Raw genomic sequence first — 13,941 nt, forward strand, 5'->3', positions numbered from 1 at the left:
GGGCGCTCAGGCCCATCCTGGATCTGCAAGACCTCAATCGGTTCATGGCAAAATGTCGGTTCCGCGTGGTCTCTCTGTCATGTATCATACCCGCTCTGGACCCTGGTGATTGGTATGCGAGCCTGGACCTTCAGGACGCATACTTCCATATCCATATATTTGAGGGGCACAGATGCTTCCTGCATTTCCTAGTGGGACAGGACCACTACCAATTTACGGTCCTCCTGTTTGGCCTATCCACCGCGCCCAGGGTATTCACAAAGTGTATGGCGGTAGTGGTGGCCTATCTCGGATGCCGAGGGGTGCAGATATTCTCCTACCTCAATGACGGGCAGCTTGTGGTCCCAGGTGCAGAACCACATGGACCTGCTCTTGGCTACATGTGCCAACCTAGGCCTCCTAGTAAACGAGGCCAAGTTGACATTGGTTCCGGTGCAGCGCATAGAATTCATAGGTGCTATCTTGGATGCCTCCAAGGCCACAGCCTCCCTTCCCTGGACAGGTTCCAGACCCTGAAGGGGCTTATAGCCTCGGTCACAAAGTTCCCCGTCATCACAGCCAGGACATGCCTGTGGCTCCTGAGCCACATGGCAGCATGCATGTGTGTGGTCCGCCACGCCAGGCTTTAGATGAGGCCCCTCCAACTCTGGTTGGCCTCAGTTTTCCCAAGCCCGGGACAAACTAGACAAAGTCTTCTCAGTATCAGCACGGGTGATTGCCACGCTACAATGGTGGTCCTCTCCAGCCAATATACTCCAGGGAGTTCCCTTCCAGGACCTGAGCCCGTGTCCGACGCGTTGGACCTGGGCTGGGGGGCCCACATAGGGAACTCACAGACCCAAGGGATGTGGTCAGCTGCAGAGCTGTCCCTTCACATAAACGTCAGGGAACTCAGGGTGATAGGCTTAGCCTGTATGGTATTCAGCTCCCAGCTGCATGGCAAGGTAGTCAGAGTACTCATGGACAACATCACTGCGATGTTTTACATCAACAGGCAAGGCGGGACAAGGTCCTCGGTCCTCTGCCTGGAAGCCTTCAGCCTCTGGGAGTTCTGTATAGCCCATGACATCTCCCTGAAGGCTTTCAACCTACAAGGCATCAACAATGCACAGGCCTATTGCTTGAGCATGGTTTTCTCCTCCCGACACAAGTGGTCGCTCCACTTGGAGGTCACTCACCAGCTCTTCCGAGCATGGGGCACTCCCTAAGTAGACCTGTTTGTAACCTGACAGAACCACTGTTGCCACAGGTTCTGTTCCGGGCGGAGGAACGCGATCTCAGATGCCTTCCTCCTGTCATGGTCGAGTCAACTCCTCTACGCCTTTTCCCCATTTCCCCTCATTGGTAAGGTCCTGGAGAAAGTGAAAATGGACAAGACGTGCGTCCTCCTGATCACCCCAGCTTGGTCCCGGCAGCACTGGTATGGGACCCTCCTGGGGTTGCTCGTGGCCCCTCTGCAGCCGTTGCCGCTCCGCCTGAACCTACTCTCCCAGGACCAGGGCCACTTCCTCCACCCCAATCTGGCCACCCTCCATTGACAGTGTGGCTGATCAATGACTAGATGCGGAGGAGAGAAGGTGTTCGGAAGGGTCAGCTGTGTCCTCCTCGAGAGTAGAACGCCATCCATGCGCTGGGCCTACCTGGCAAAGTGGTCCAGGTTCTCCAAATGGGCGGGCGAGTGGGATACTTCCCCAATGTCTGCTCCACTCCAACTTATCCTTGAGTACCTTATTCACCTTAGAACTCAAGGCCTGGCCCCTTCCCCCTGTCAGGGTGCACCTGGCGGCTATGTTGGCATTCCATCCGCCGATCCAGGGCTGCTCGGTTTTCTCCCATGCCGTGACCGGGCTCTCAAAGGGCTAGACCGGTCCTTTCCTTATGCTATAGCCCCTGTCCATCAGTGGGGTCTAAATTTGGTGTTATCCCGCCTCATGGGGCCCCCTTTCGAACCTCTGTCCACAAGCTCATGGTCTCACCTTTTCACGGAAGGTAGTCTTCCTTGTGGCCATCACGTCAGCCCGGCGGGTCTTGGAGCTCAGGGCCCTGACCTGCGACCCCCCCTTACACAGTCTTTCACAAGGACAAGGTTCAGCTTTGCCCACACCCGGCATTCCTCTCTAAGGTGTTCTCTGCTTTCACATGGGACAGGACATCTTCCTGCCTATCCTCTGCCCCAAACCTCATGCCTCTAACAAGGAATGTCACCTCCATACGCTGGATGTGCACAGAGCACTAGTTTTTTATCGGGATCAGACTTAAGCTGTTCCGCAGGTCTTCACAACTCTTTGTTGCTTCAGCCGAGCACATGAAGGGTCAACCGATTGCCACCCAGAGGCTTTCCTGGTGGATTACATCGTGCATCCACACATGCTACAACCTAGCAAGGGTTCCCGCACCACCTATCATAAAGGCTCACTCAACAAGGGCTCGGGCCTTGTTGGCGGCCTTTGTGTTCCATGTCCCTATCCAGGACATCTGTAGAGCCACTACCTGGTCCTCAGTACACATGTTCACATCGCACTATGTGATCATCTCCCACGCCAGAGATGATGCTGGTTTTGGCAGGGCTGTGCTTCAGCCAGGGAATTTTAAACTCCTGTCCACCTCCATCAGACATAGCTTGCAATCACCTACTATGGAATACACATGAGCAAGCACTTGAAGAAGAAAGGACAGTTACCTGTTCCGTAACTAGCGTTCTTCGAGTTGTGTTGCTCATGTCTATTCCACATCCCGCCCTCCTTCCCCTCCGTCGGAGTTGGTCCAGCAAGAAGGAACTGAAGGTGGGGGGAGCACGTGGCTCCCTCTATAGCGTGCTATAGAGGCATCACTCCAGGGGGCTCAGCAGTGCTCCCCCTACGGGTACTGCTGAGGGAAAAACTTCTGGCACTAGTGCATGTGATGAGCACATACACCTACTGTGGAATAGACATGACCAACACATCTGGAAGAATGCCAGTTAGGGAACAAGTAACTGTCCTTTCTTCTCAGTTTGCCTGTAGCTAACTGGCAAGAAGGGAAGTTCCTCAAAGTAAAGGCTAGATAGAGAAGCAGATGTTCTGTACAGCTTGGGAGGAGGCAGTGACTGACAATGATAGTTCCCTATTTCAGCTTTCTTGCTGGAAGCCATCAAAATCAGTCTTGCACTAAGGACACACATTTATCTCTTCTCTTTTCTGGGGATGTTGTTTCCTTTGGTATAGCTGCTTCCATAAGGATAGTTAAAGGATTTCTTTGTTAATGATTTTAGGCTGTGAACCCCCACCCCATGCAGATCAGCCTTCTGTGCCATGGTAACCATAGATCTGGAGTAAATCAGTGCAATCTTCAAATCTGTGGTCTCCTAGAGTTCCACCCAAATGTGCCAGAGACTTCTCGAAACCTCAAAAACAAAAACTCTTTCCATTTGACTAAAGCTCCATCTCCAGGGGAGTACTGTTTGAGCACAGGAATGTTTGCAGAGCCTCAGATGTCATATTGAATGAGATGTTCAAATAATAGAAAACTGAACCAGTTCTTCTCCCATGTGGAGATTATGGCCTTGTAGCTGCCTGCATCATTGATAACTGAGTGCTGACAGAAGATTAAGGTCTTCTCCCACAGGAAGCTTCCACTTAGAGGCAAAGCCCTGTATAGATGTCCCTTGGCCTTCACTTGAGCTGTCTAGGTTAGTAGAGGGGAAGGAGGAATGGACCTGAGAGTGACTCCAGGCAGAACTACTAATCTAGACAGCTCTAGTGGAGGTCAAGGGACCCTCTAGCAGGGCCTTGAGACGAGTGTGTAGGTGAGTTTTCTCCCCCGCCCCCCGGAGCGGTACCTGAATAGGTGGTCATGCTAGTGAAGGAAGTATAAACTAATTATACTCCAGTGTCAGATGCCCGAAATAAAGAAACATAAAACTTGTAATCTTGAATGTTGTTTGTAACAATACTTTTTCTGAAAAATTGATTTTTTTTTTCCAAGTTGAAGGTCTTTTAATTGACAAAATCTTGCTGCTATTGTATCATCCTGCTGTGCAGGAGACACCCTGTTATCTGTATAACCTTATGCAAGTGTATGGTGCTTTACAGGCAGAATGTAAAATGAGGGTTCAATTAGAACTTGCACAGTGGCAGTAAGGGAGATTTCCAAAACACCCCCCCCCCCATGATTTGAAACATAATTGTCCTGTCTGAATCTCATTTATGTAGTACCATCACTTCAAAATTACTCTTCTTTAGGAGTCCTATTTATTGCGCTTGAGTCCCCTCCCCTATTTCCCCCCCCCCCAATATATGCCATCATGTGCCAGCAATGCCCCTCTGCCATGTACATTGGCCAAACCAGACAGTTTCTACGTAAAAGAATAAATGGACACAAATCAGACATCAAGAATGATAACATTCAAAAACCAGTTGGAGAACACTTCAGTCTCCCTGGCCACTCGATTACAGACCTAAAAGTTGCAATATTACAACAAAAAAACTTCAAAACCAGACTCCAGCGAGAGATTGCTGAATTGGAATTAATGTGCAAATTGGACACCATCAAATTAGGCTTGAATAAAGACTGGGAGTGGATGGGCCTTTACACAAAGTAAAACTATTTCCCCATGTTTTTCCCTGCCCCCCTAGTTCCTTACATCTCCTTGTCAATTGCTGGAAACGGCCATTTTCATTACCACTACAAACAGTTGTTTTCTCTCCTGCTGATTATAGCTCACCTTAACTGATCACTCTCCTTTTAGTGTGTATTGTAACACCCATTGTTTCGTGTGTGTGTGTGTGTGTGTGTGTATATATAAAAAAAATCTTCCTACTGTATATTCCACTCCATGCATCCGATGAAGTGGGCTGTAGCCCACATTTATCTTTATGCTCAGATAAATTTGTTAGTCTTTTTACGTAATCACTTGAGTCCCAGAAGGTGTTTTGGCACACTTTGTGTAGAGGATAATGCACATAAAGTCAAAGTTGTTCTTGCTGGGTCACTGTCTGCATGATAAACATATCAAATCTCAGTTAGAAATAAGTTACCAACAATAGGTTCTTCAGCCTTCTGAACAGATGAACATCTGGGTTCCAAAGGGGCTAAAGAGTACCAAGCAAGTTGACATACTCAAAGTTAACTTTTTTCACTCCATGCATCTGATAAAGTGGGTTATAGCCCACAAAAGCTTATGCCCAAATAAATTTAAGTCTCTAAGGTGCCACAAGGACTCCTTGTTGTTTTACTAATACAGACTAAGATGGCTACCACTCTGAAAGTTAACTGTATACGTCAGTTCACATAGACCTCTAATGCTGTAAACTCCTGTTACTCAATGTTAGTCCTATAACCCATCCTATTCCCTCTTTTTTCCTTGCTGCTTCTACCTGCTTCAGCAGTATCTTAGCTGCCTTGGGCAGAATGTGGTAGGTAATCATTTGGAACTGTGAGCGATTGAGCGTGATCTTGAAGTGGAGGGATGAGAGTGCAGGAAACAAAACGCGTGGGTATCTTTTTAACTCTAACCACAGTTCCTAATGCAGGATTTGTTAGTGAAGGCTAAGATTTAGTCATGGGTATTTTAGTAAGTCATGGGCAATACACAAACATTCATGGCCTATGATCAGTCCCTGACTACTATATTAATACCTCTGACTAAAACTTAGCAGCTCTGGGGGCTAGTGACTAACCCCTGCACTGGCTGCGGGGGCTACTGCCCCCAGGCAACTTGTTGCTCCAAGGCCTCCAAACTGCTCTTCGGGGCCTCCCCAGGACCAGCTACCCCCAGGACTGCTGCTCAGGTGTTCCCCGGGGCCACCTGAGCAGTGACTAGTGTAGATGACTCCAGGCTGCCCCCAAGACCACTGCTTGGGGGCTCCCTGTGGCTGCTTGAGCAGTGGCCATTGTGGCTGACCCCCAGGGTTGCTCCTGGGACCACTGCTTGGGTGCTCCCCGGGGCTGGCTTCTCCCAGAGCTGCCAGTGTGGCTGGCCCTGTGCACCCGAGCAGCTGGCCCCAGGGCCAGCTATTCTGATGGCCCTGAGGTCAGCCACCCCAGCCACTGTAGCTGCAAAAGTAATGGAGGTCGTCAAATTCACAGAATCCATGACTTCCACGACCTCCGTGACGGAAAGAGCGGCCTTACTTACAGTAATAAAGATAGGAAAAAAGGTGTCTCATACCAGGTGCATGAGTCAAAAGCTACATCTAGCTAGAGGTGTTGGTGTGATTCCCAGCTTGAGTAGACCTACTCACGCTAGCTCTTGAGCTAGCATGCTGCAAATAGTAGTGCAGCTGTGTAGCATTAGCACTGGAGGCATGGTCTAGTTGCCTCAAGAACATACCTCTAGAATCCAGACAGGTTTATACTTGATGCGAGCTAATCTGTGCTGCTGCTTTCGCTACCATGGCTACACTACTGTTTTCAGCATGTTAGCTCAAGAGGAGCTAGCGTGAGTAGGTCTACTCCCGGCTCCATGTAGACATAACCTAAAATGAAGGACAACTTAGAAGTATTTGAGGAAGGAGGGGCAAATCCTACATCTCCATTTTTCCTGCTGCTGTTAGGGATGCAGACTGCAGCTACATTGAGTGCACATTTAAAGCTGCTGTAACAATGTGGTGGTATGATGATGATGCAAGGTAAACAATACGATATTGTTGGAACAGTCAGATTCTGTACTGCAAGTAAGAGATGAGTAAGCGAAACTGCACAGCTCCAGGAAGGATGGAATGGATACAGTGTCACATGTCTTTATTGTTGCAGTACTTTACTGGCCTAGAGTGTGGACATAAGTTCTGTATGCAGTGCTGGAGTGAATATTTAACTACCAAAATAATGGAGGAAGGCATGGGACAGGTAAATATTGGATCTCTGTGACTTGTGCTGGTCTTGTGTTGGGGAAGAGGGAAGGATGGGATGGAGGCAGGGGTCTTTTCTAACAAAATGAATAAACAAGGCTTGGAGGTTGAATTCTTCATCTACAGAGTGCATGTGGGTTTCATAGGGAACTGTATGGGCTCTGTCTAAGCATCTCCCTGGTTGAACATGGTCATGCTGCTCAAGGAGGTATGTATATGGAGTTCTGATTTTGTTGAGCCAATATGGCCAGTTTGCAATGAAATCCTGTGGGGTTCCTCATGAGGATAAAGGGGCACAAAAAACATTCCAAGACCTTACTTGATCCATTTTTCCTTTTTCAGACTATTTCATGTCCTGCTCATGGCTGTGATATCTTAGTTGACGACAATACAGTTATGTAAGTACCACAGTTGAAGGCTGGCATCATGTTACCCTTCCTCTGTTAATGATTTTCCATTTTTCTCCTCCAGTAAATGTTGTGTGTATGAAATGGCTCATTTAAAGCTCCTTTAAAGTCTTAAAGTGTAAAGAAATTGATGTTCAAGGCACTGTGTTGGTGTACTGATTATCAGCTCTGTGCTAGAGGGGAGAATCTCTGCCATACTTATTAAACTTACAAATAGAATAAATGCACTTGCACACTATCACCAAAACCCCAGTTAATTGCCTATACAGTTGTTAGTTTCCTCTCATCTGACTAGGAATATAGAACTTCCTACGGCAGGTCAACATGCTGGTCCATCAAGTCCTGTATTCTGCTTTGGCAGTGAAAAATACCTGAAGCTTCAGAAGAGTACTCTTGTAATGCGTTTGGCCAACGCTGATGGATTCCTTCACCAAGTTGTTGAAGAACCAACAAGAGGGGATGCCATTTTAGATTTGGTTTTAGTGAGTAGTGAGGACCTCATAGAAGAAATGGTTGTAGGGGACAACCTTGGTTCAAATGATCATGAGCTAATTCAGTTCAAACTAGATGGAAGGATAAACAAAAATAGATCTGGGGCTAGAGTTTTTGATTTCAAAAGGGCTAACTTTAAAGAATTAAGGAAATTAGGGAAGTGGATTGGACTGAAGAATTTGTGGATCTAAAGGTGGAGGAGGCCTGGAATTACTTCAAGTCAAAGCTTCAGAAACTATCGGAAGCCTGCATCCCAAGAAAGGGGAAAAAAAACCACAGGCAGGAGTTGTAGACCAAGCTGGATGAGCAAGCATCTCAGAGAGGTGATTAAGAAAAAGCAGAGAGCCTACGAGGAGTGGAAGATGGGCGGAATTAGCAAGGAAAGCTACCTTATTGAGGTCAGAACATGTAGGGATGAAGTGAGAGAGGCTGAAAGCCATGTATAGTTAAACCTTGCAAAGGGAATTAAAATCAAGAATAAAAGGTTCTATAGCCATATAAATAAGAAGAAAACAAAGAAAGAAGAAGTGGGACCGCTAAACACTGAGGATGGAATGGAGGTTAAGGATAATCTAGGCATAGCCCAATATCTAAATAAATACTTTTCCTCAGTCTTTAATAAGGCTAATGAGGAGCTTAGGGATAATGATGACAAATGGGAATGAGAAATGGGAATGACAAATGGGAATGAGAATATGGAGGTAGATATCACCACATCCGAGGTAGAAGCCAAACTCAAACAGCTTAATGGGACAAAATCAGAGGGCCCAGATCGTCTTCATCCAAGAATATTAAAGGAAGTGGCACACGAAATTTCAAGCCCATTAGCAAGAATTTTTAATGAATCAGTAAACTCAGGGGTTGTACTGTACGACTGGAGAATTTGCTAACATAGTTCCTATCTTTAAGAAAGGGGAAAAAAGGTGATCCGAGCAACTGTAGGCCTGTTAGTTTGACATTGGTAGTATGTAAGTCTTGGAAAAAAAATTGAAGGAGAAAGTAGTTAAGGACATTGAGGTCAATGGTAATTGGGACAAAATACAACATGGTTTTGCAAAAGGTAGATCATGCCAAACCAACCTGATCTCCTTCTTTGAGAAGGTAACAGATTTTTTAGACAAAGGAAATGCAGTGAATCTAATTTACCTCAATTTCAGTAATGCATTTGACACGGTTCCACATGGGGAATTTATTAGTTAAATTGGAAAAGATGGGGATCAATATGAAAATTGAAAGGTGGATAAGGAACTGGTTAAAAGGGAGACTACAATGGGTCGTACTGAAAGGTGAACTGTCAGGCTGGAAGGAGGTTCCTAGTGGAGTTCCTTAGGGATCAGTTTTGGGACCAATCTTATATAACCTTTTTCTTACTGACCTTGGCACAAAAAGTGGGAATGTGCTAATAAAGTTTGTGGATGACACAAAGCTGGGAGGTATTGCCAAGACAGAGAAGGACTGGGATATCATACAGGAAGATCTGGATGACCTTGTAAACTGGAGTAATAGTAATAGGATGAAATTTAATAGTGAAAAGTGCAAGATTATGCATTTAGGGATTAATAACAAGAATTTTAGTTATAAACTGGGGACACATCAGTTGGAAGTAACAGAGGAGGAGAAGGACCTCTGAGTATTGGTTGATCACAGGATGACTATGAGCCGCCAATGTGATATGGCCGTTTAAAAAGCTAATGCAGTTTTAGAATGCATCAGGCAAGGTATTTCCAGCAAAGATAAGGAGGTGTTAGTACCATGATATAAGGCACTGATGAGACCTCATCTGGAATACTGTGTGCGGTTCTGATCTCCCATGTTTAAGAAGGATGAATTCAAACTGGAACAGGTTCGGAGACGGGCTACTAGGATGATCCGAGGAATGGAAAACCTACCTTATGAAAGGAGACTCAAAGAGCTTGGCTTGTTTAGCCTAACCAAAAGAAGATTGAGGGGGGATATGATTTCTCTTTTTAAAAATATCAGGGATTAATATCAGGGAGGGAGAGGAATTATTTAAGCTTAGTACCAATGTGGACACAAGAACAAATGGATATAAACTGGACATTAGGAAGTTTAGACTTGAAATTAGACGAAAGTTTCTAACCATTAGAGGAGTGAAGTTCTGGAACAGCCTTCCAAGGGGAGTAGTGGGGGCAAAAGACATATCTGGCTTTAAGACGAAGCTTGATAAGTTTATGGAGGGGATGGTATGATGGGATAGCCTAATTTTGGCAATTAATTTGGCAACTGATCTTTGATTATCAGCAGGTAAGTATGCCCAGTGGTCTGTGATGGGATGTTAGATGGGTGGGATCTGAGTTACTATAGAGAATTCTTTCCTGGATGCTGCTGGTGAGTCTTGCCCACATGCTCAGGGTTTAACTGATCGCCATATTTGGGGTTGGAAGGAATTTTCCTCCAGGGCAGATTGGCAGAGGCCCTGGAAGTTTTTCACCTTCCTCTGCAGCATGGGGCACAGGACACTTGCTGGAGGATTCTCTGCAGCTTGAGGTCTTCAAAGCACAATTTGAGGGCTTCAGTAGCTCAGACATAGGTTAGGGGTTTTGTTATAGAAGTGGATGGGTGAGGTTCTGTGGCCTGCATTGTGCAGAAGGTCAGACTAGATGATCATAATGGTCCCTTCTGACCTCATAGTCTGTGAGAACTCTGCAGTGCTGCCCATTCCACATAGGCTGTTGTGAAAGATGCCTCCTGACCCCTTTGTAGGGAATTGTATTAATTACACCCTGAGTCATGAGATTCAATTACCCTTTTATGTGAGCCAGTGTGGGGTGGAGCAAGGCACATTGTTGTGGTGTAGTGAGACTTAATTTTAGTTTTTGCGTAGTATTTTAGATGCCACTTTTTTAAGTACACTTTCTTTGTAGGGATCTTCTATTAGTGGGAATCCAAACTTACCCACCAGTGTGGCTTAGACTACAACAGTGCAACATGAGACTTGCCCAGAGGCATGTATCTACACTAGGAACTTGCAGCGGTGGAACTCTCTCTATAGTTCCACCCAGGAATTACTCTTCTCTGAACAAGCGGTTCGATTTTAAATTCCTGTTTCCATTCTTCCCTAATCTTGCAGAAGAACCTCTGGAAGGTTTCGGAGGTGTATGAGCCATAACACCTTAACTGAAAGTGTGAAGGATGCTCAACTTTTAAGAGGCTTGAAGCTATTAAGTAATTGGAATTAAACAACTGCAAACAAGTTGTTTTTAATATTCTGAATAAAAAGCCCTTCCCTACAAACTTTCATTCTTAGCTCATGTGATGTCACCTTTTCTCTAGCTCTCCAGCCGTAGCCTTCCAGACTACACAGTACCTGAATTTCTACTTCCTTTTTTTAAGGTATATTTAAAAGAAAAAACACTTTTTTCAGGGCTTCTTAAACCACCCTTAAAGCAGAGAAAGCATAGACCCAGTTCCACCTTCCCCCAGCCTATGAAGCAGTGGAGTCTCTAAGCTGCTCTACCTGTGAGCAGGCCAGTTTCAGCAGTGAAGATACTCTTTCCCAGATCCATCACTGTATAGCTATATTCTTGTCAGTTATGCTTCCTATGGCTTTTATAGCTATTGATCTTGTGGGGAAGAAGGTTATCTTAAATCGTTCAAGACCTTCAAACCAGCTAAAGATAATCGGTTCTATCCCTTCCTCACCCTGTCTAATGCTGCTGGTAATTGCTTTAACCTATATGCCATGTTGTTGCTTTCATTAATAAGCACAGCAAGCTGCCTTTATTACTGGTGCCAAATGGCTGCTGCTGTCACGTAGCCTCTGCAGTCCAGTAGCAACTGGCTAGAATCTTCCTTCTCAGCTTCTCTACAACTTCTGGTGACATTTATGGTACAACAACAGTATGTCTCATTCCCATTTGGTCTAGTGCTAAGAAAGTTCAGACAAAATTGAAAGGACAGTGTTGAGGAACTCTGTAAAAGATTGGAGGATGTAGCAAGACAGAAGTGCTATTCTCCAGCTTAGTGCCTTATTTTTTAAGTTAAAGGACCGCTTAGGTGAAGCTTAATGGAGCTGTTGTAAAAACATTTCCCTAGTATATAGCATTTATTTCCTGTCCTTTTGTTGCCAGTAGAGGTTAGTGAGTAAAAAATTGTCAAGCAGCTGCTTCTCCTGCTTGATTCTTTCAGTGAGGTCAGTCTGTATGTGTACCTTAGTTTGTTAATGAAGGAAGAAGGAAGCATGGCTAGTTGGCTAGAGCATGGGGGTGGGGAATTGGAAAGAGATGGGTTTTATTCCAAATGACTATTGATTTATGACCTTGGGCAAGTCACTTACCCTGTTTGCCTCAGTTTCCTTATCTGTTTAATAATTCCCACCAGCTTATGGGAATTTGTGATCCTCAGGTGAATGGCACTATAGAAATGCAGTTGTCATTTTAAAGTGATACTTTTTCAAATCCAACAGACAGGAGCAGGGTGCAGTTGTGAAGGTGGCTTATTTGCCTAGTTTGGTAAACAGCACATATAAGGGATTCTAGTGCCACACTAGCTGTATTCTAGTTAATTTGGGGGTAGCTCTTGCATCCTAAATTTTGTCTTCGATTATGTGGAGCTTTTGGAAAATTTGGAGCTGAAATTTATCATTACTATTCTCATCCCAGAGGTGTACTTCTTAGTAAAGTTCCATACATGTATATTATGAATTAAATTAAAATTAATTGTATTCTCAGATAACAAATGCCTTCATTTAAAAACTGGTAAATTAGCTATGGACTTGGTCCTTAATGATAAGTTTTTGACATGTTTGAAGACATTTTAGTTCAGAAATACGTACAGATTTGAAAATCCCATTCTGCGTATGCACAATTCTGTGCTTTGCATTAGGTCAAAATCTCTCAATACTTGTATGTGCTAGAGTTAGTCTGGAGTGCTGTACGATTCAATGCAGGTTCATTTCAATCTTTATTATTAATATGAATATGTGAATGCTCATTTGATTACACCATGAAATGAACACACATCTATGGATGAAAAGTCCTACATAAGAGCTTGGTATAATATTTCTTACTGTGTACTAGTTTCAGTATTTACTTCTAAGTGGCCCTCTGGATATAAACAGATTAGTGTGCATGTATGTAGTAAAACCTTTTTAGTATTTATTCCAGTGTGTGATTACAAAGTGTTTTTAACAATAACTTGTTCAAAGTGTAAATCATTTCAACTTCATAGGTTGAGATTTTAAATACTCAAAAGGAAACTCATAGTCCTCAAGCGGTCATAAGTGTGCTGCCTTATACACATGAAGGCTTTAGGGCTGTCAAACAATTATTAAAAAAAAAGGCAATTGTGAGATTTTTTTAAAGTTGCAATTGCAGTTTTAATTGTCCTGTTAAACAATAGTAGAATACCGATTTAAATGTATTATACATATTTTGGATGCTTTTCTACATTTTCAAATATATTGATTTCAGTTACAACACAAGTATCAGAGGGGTAGCCGTGTTAGTCTGGATCTGTAAAAGCAGCAAAGAATCCTGTGGCACCTTATAGACTAACAGACGTTTTGGAGCATGAGCTTTCATGGGTGAATACCCACTTCTTCATGCATGTGGTGGAAATATCCAGGGGCAGGTATATATACTAGCTAGCAACTACAGAACCAGTTTCTCCTCTCTTGGTTTTCATACCTCAACTGCTAGAACAGGGCCTCATCCCCCTGATTGAACTGACCTCGTTATCTCTAGCTTGCTTGCTAGCATATATATACCTGCCCCTGGATATTTCCACCACATGCATCTGAAGAAGTGGGTATTCACCCATGAAAGCTCATGCTCCAAAACGTCTGTTAGTCTATAAGGTGCCACAGGATTCTTTGCTGCAGTTACAACACAGAATACCAGGTGTACAGTGGTCATTTCATCTTTTCGATTATAAATATTTGCTCAAGTTATTTAGTTAATTTGTTTTGCAATAATTGCTTGAGTTAACTGGTGACAGTCCTAAAGTCTTGTTTGTGTAAGTGTTTCCAGTAATGCATAATTTAATGTTATTTACAATGCACCAGTCCTAAACTCAGCATATACAACATAATTATAAAACCCAGAATCATGCAGATTGGATCAGTAAATATAACTGAAAGTGCTCCCGAACTCCCCTAAAACAATTGAAATGATTAACTTAGTGAGATTTTATTTGCTTTTGCCACTGTCCAGAAGACAATGTATTTTGCTGATCTTGCAGCTTTAACTTGTTGC

The 13,941-nt window shown here is 44.2% G+C and overlaps 1 protein-coding gene across 2 annotated transcripts in view; it reads left to right on the forward strand.

The window, feature by feature from the left end:
- ARIH1 (ariadne RBR E3 ubiquitin protein ligase 1) overlaps positions 1-13,941 on the forward strand; it is a 138,551-nt gene that overhangs the window by 80,142 nt on the left and 44,468 nt on the right. For both annotated transcript variants that reach the window (XM_030577593.1, XM_030577594.1), the window contains exons 4-5: positions 6,733-6,825; positions 7,170-7,225. In XM_030577593.1, coding sequence (XP_030433453.1) covers positions 6,733-6,825; positions 7,170-7,225 — 149 coding nt within the window. The remainder of the gene's footprint in view (positions 1-6,732; positions 6,826-7,169; positions 7,226-13,941) is intronic.

The sequence above is a fragment of the Gopherus evgoodei genome, chromosome 10, assembly GCF_007399415.2.
Source record: "Gopherus evgoodei ecotype Sinaloan lineage chromosome 10, rGopEvg1_v1.p, whole genome shotgun sequence".
NCBI lineage: Eukaryota > Metazoa > Chordata > Testudines > Testudinidae > Gopherus > Gopherus evgoodei.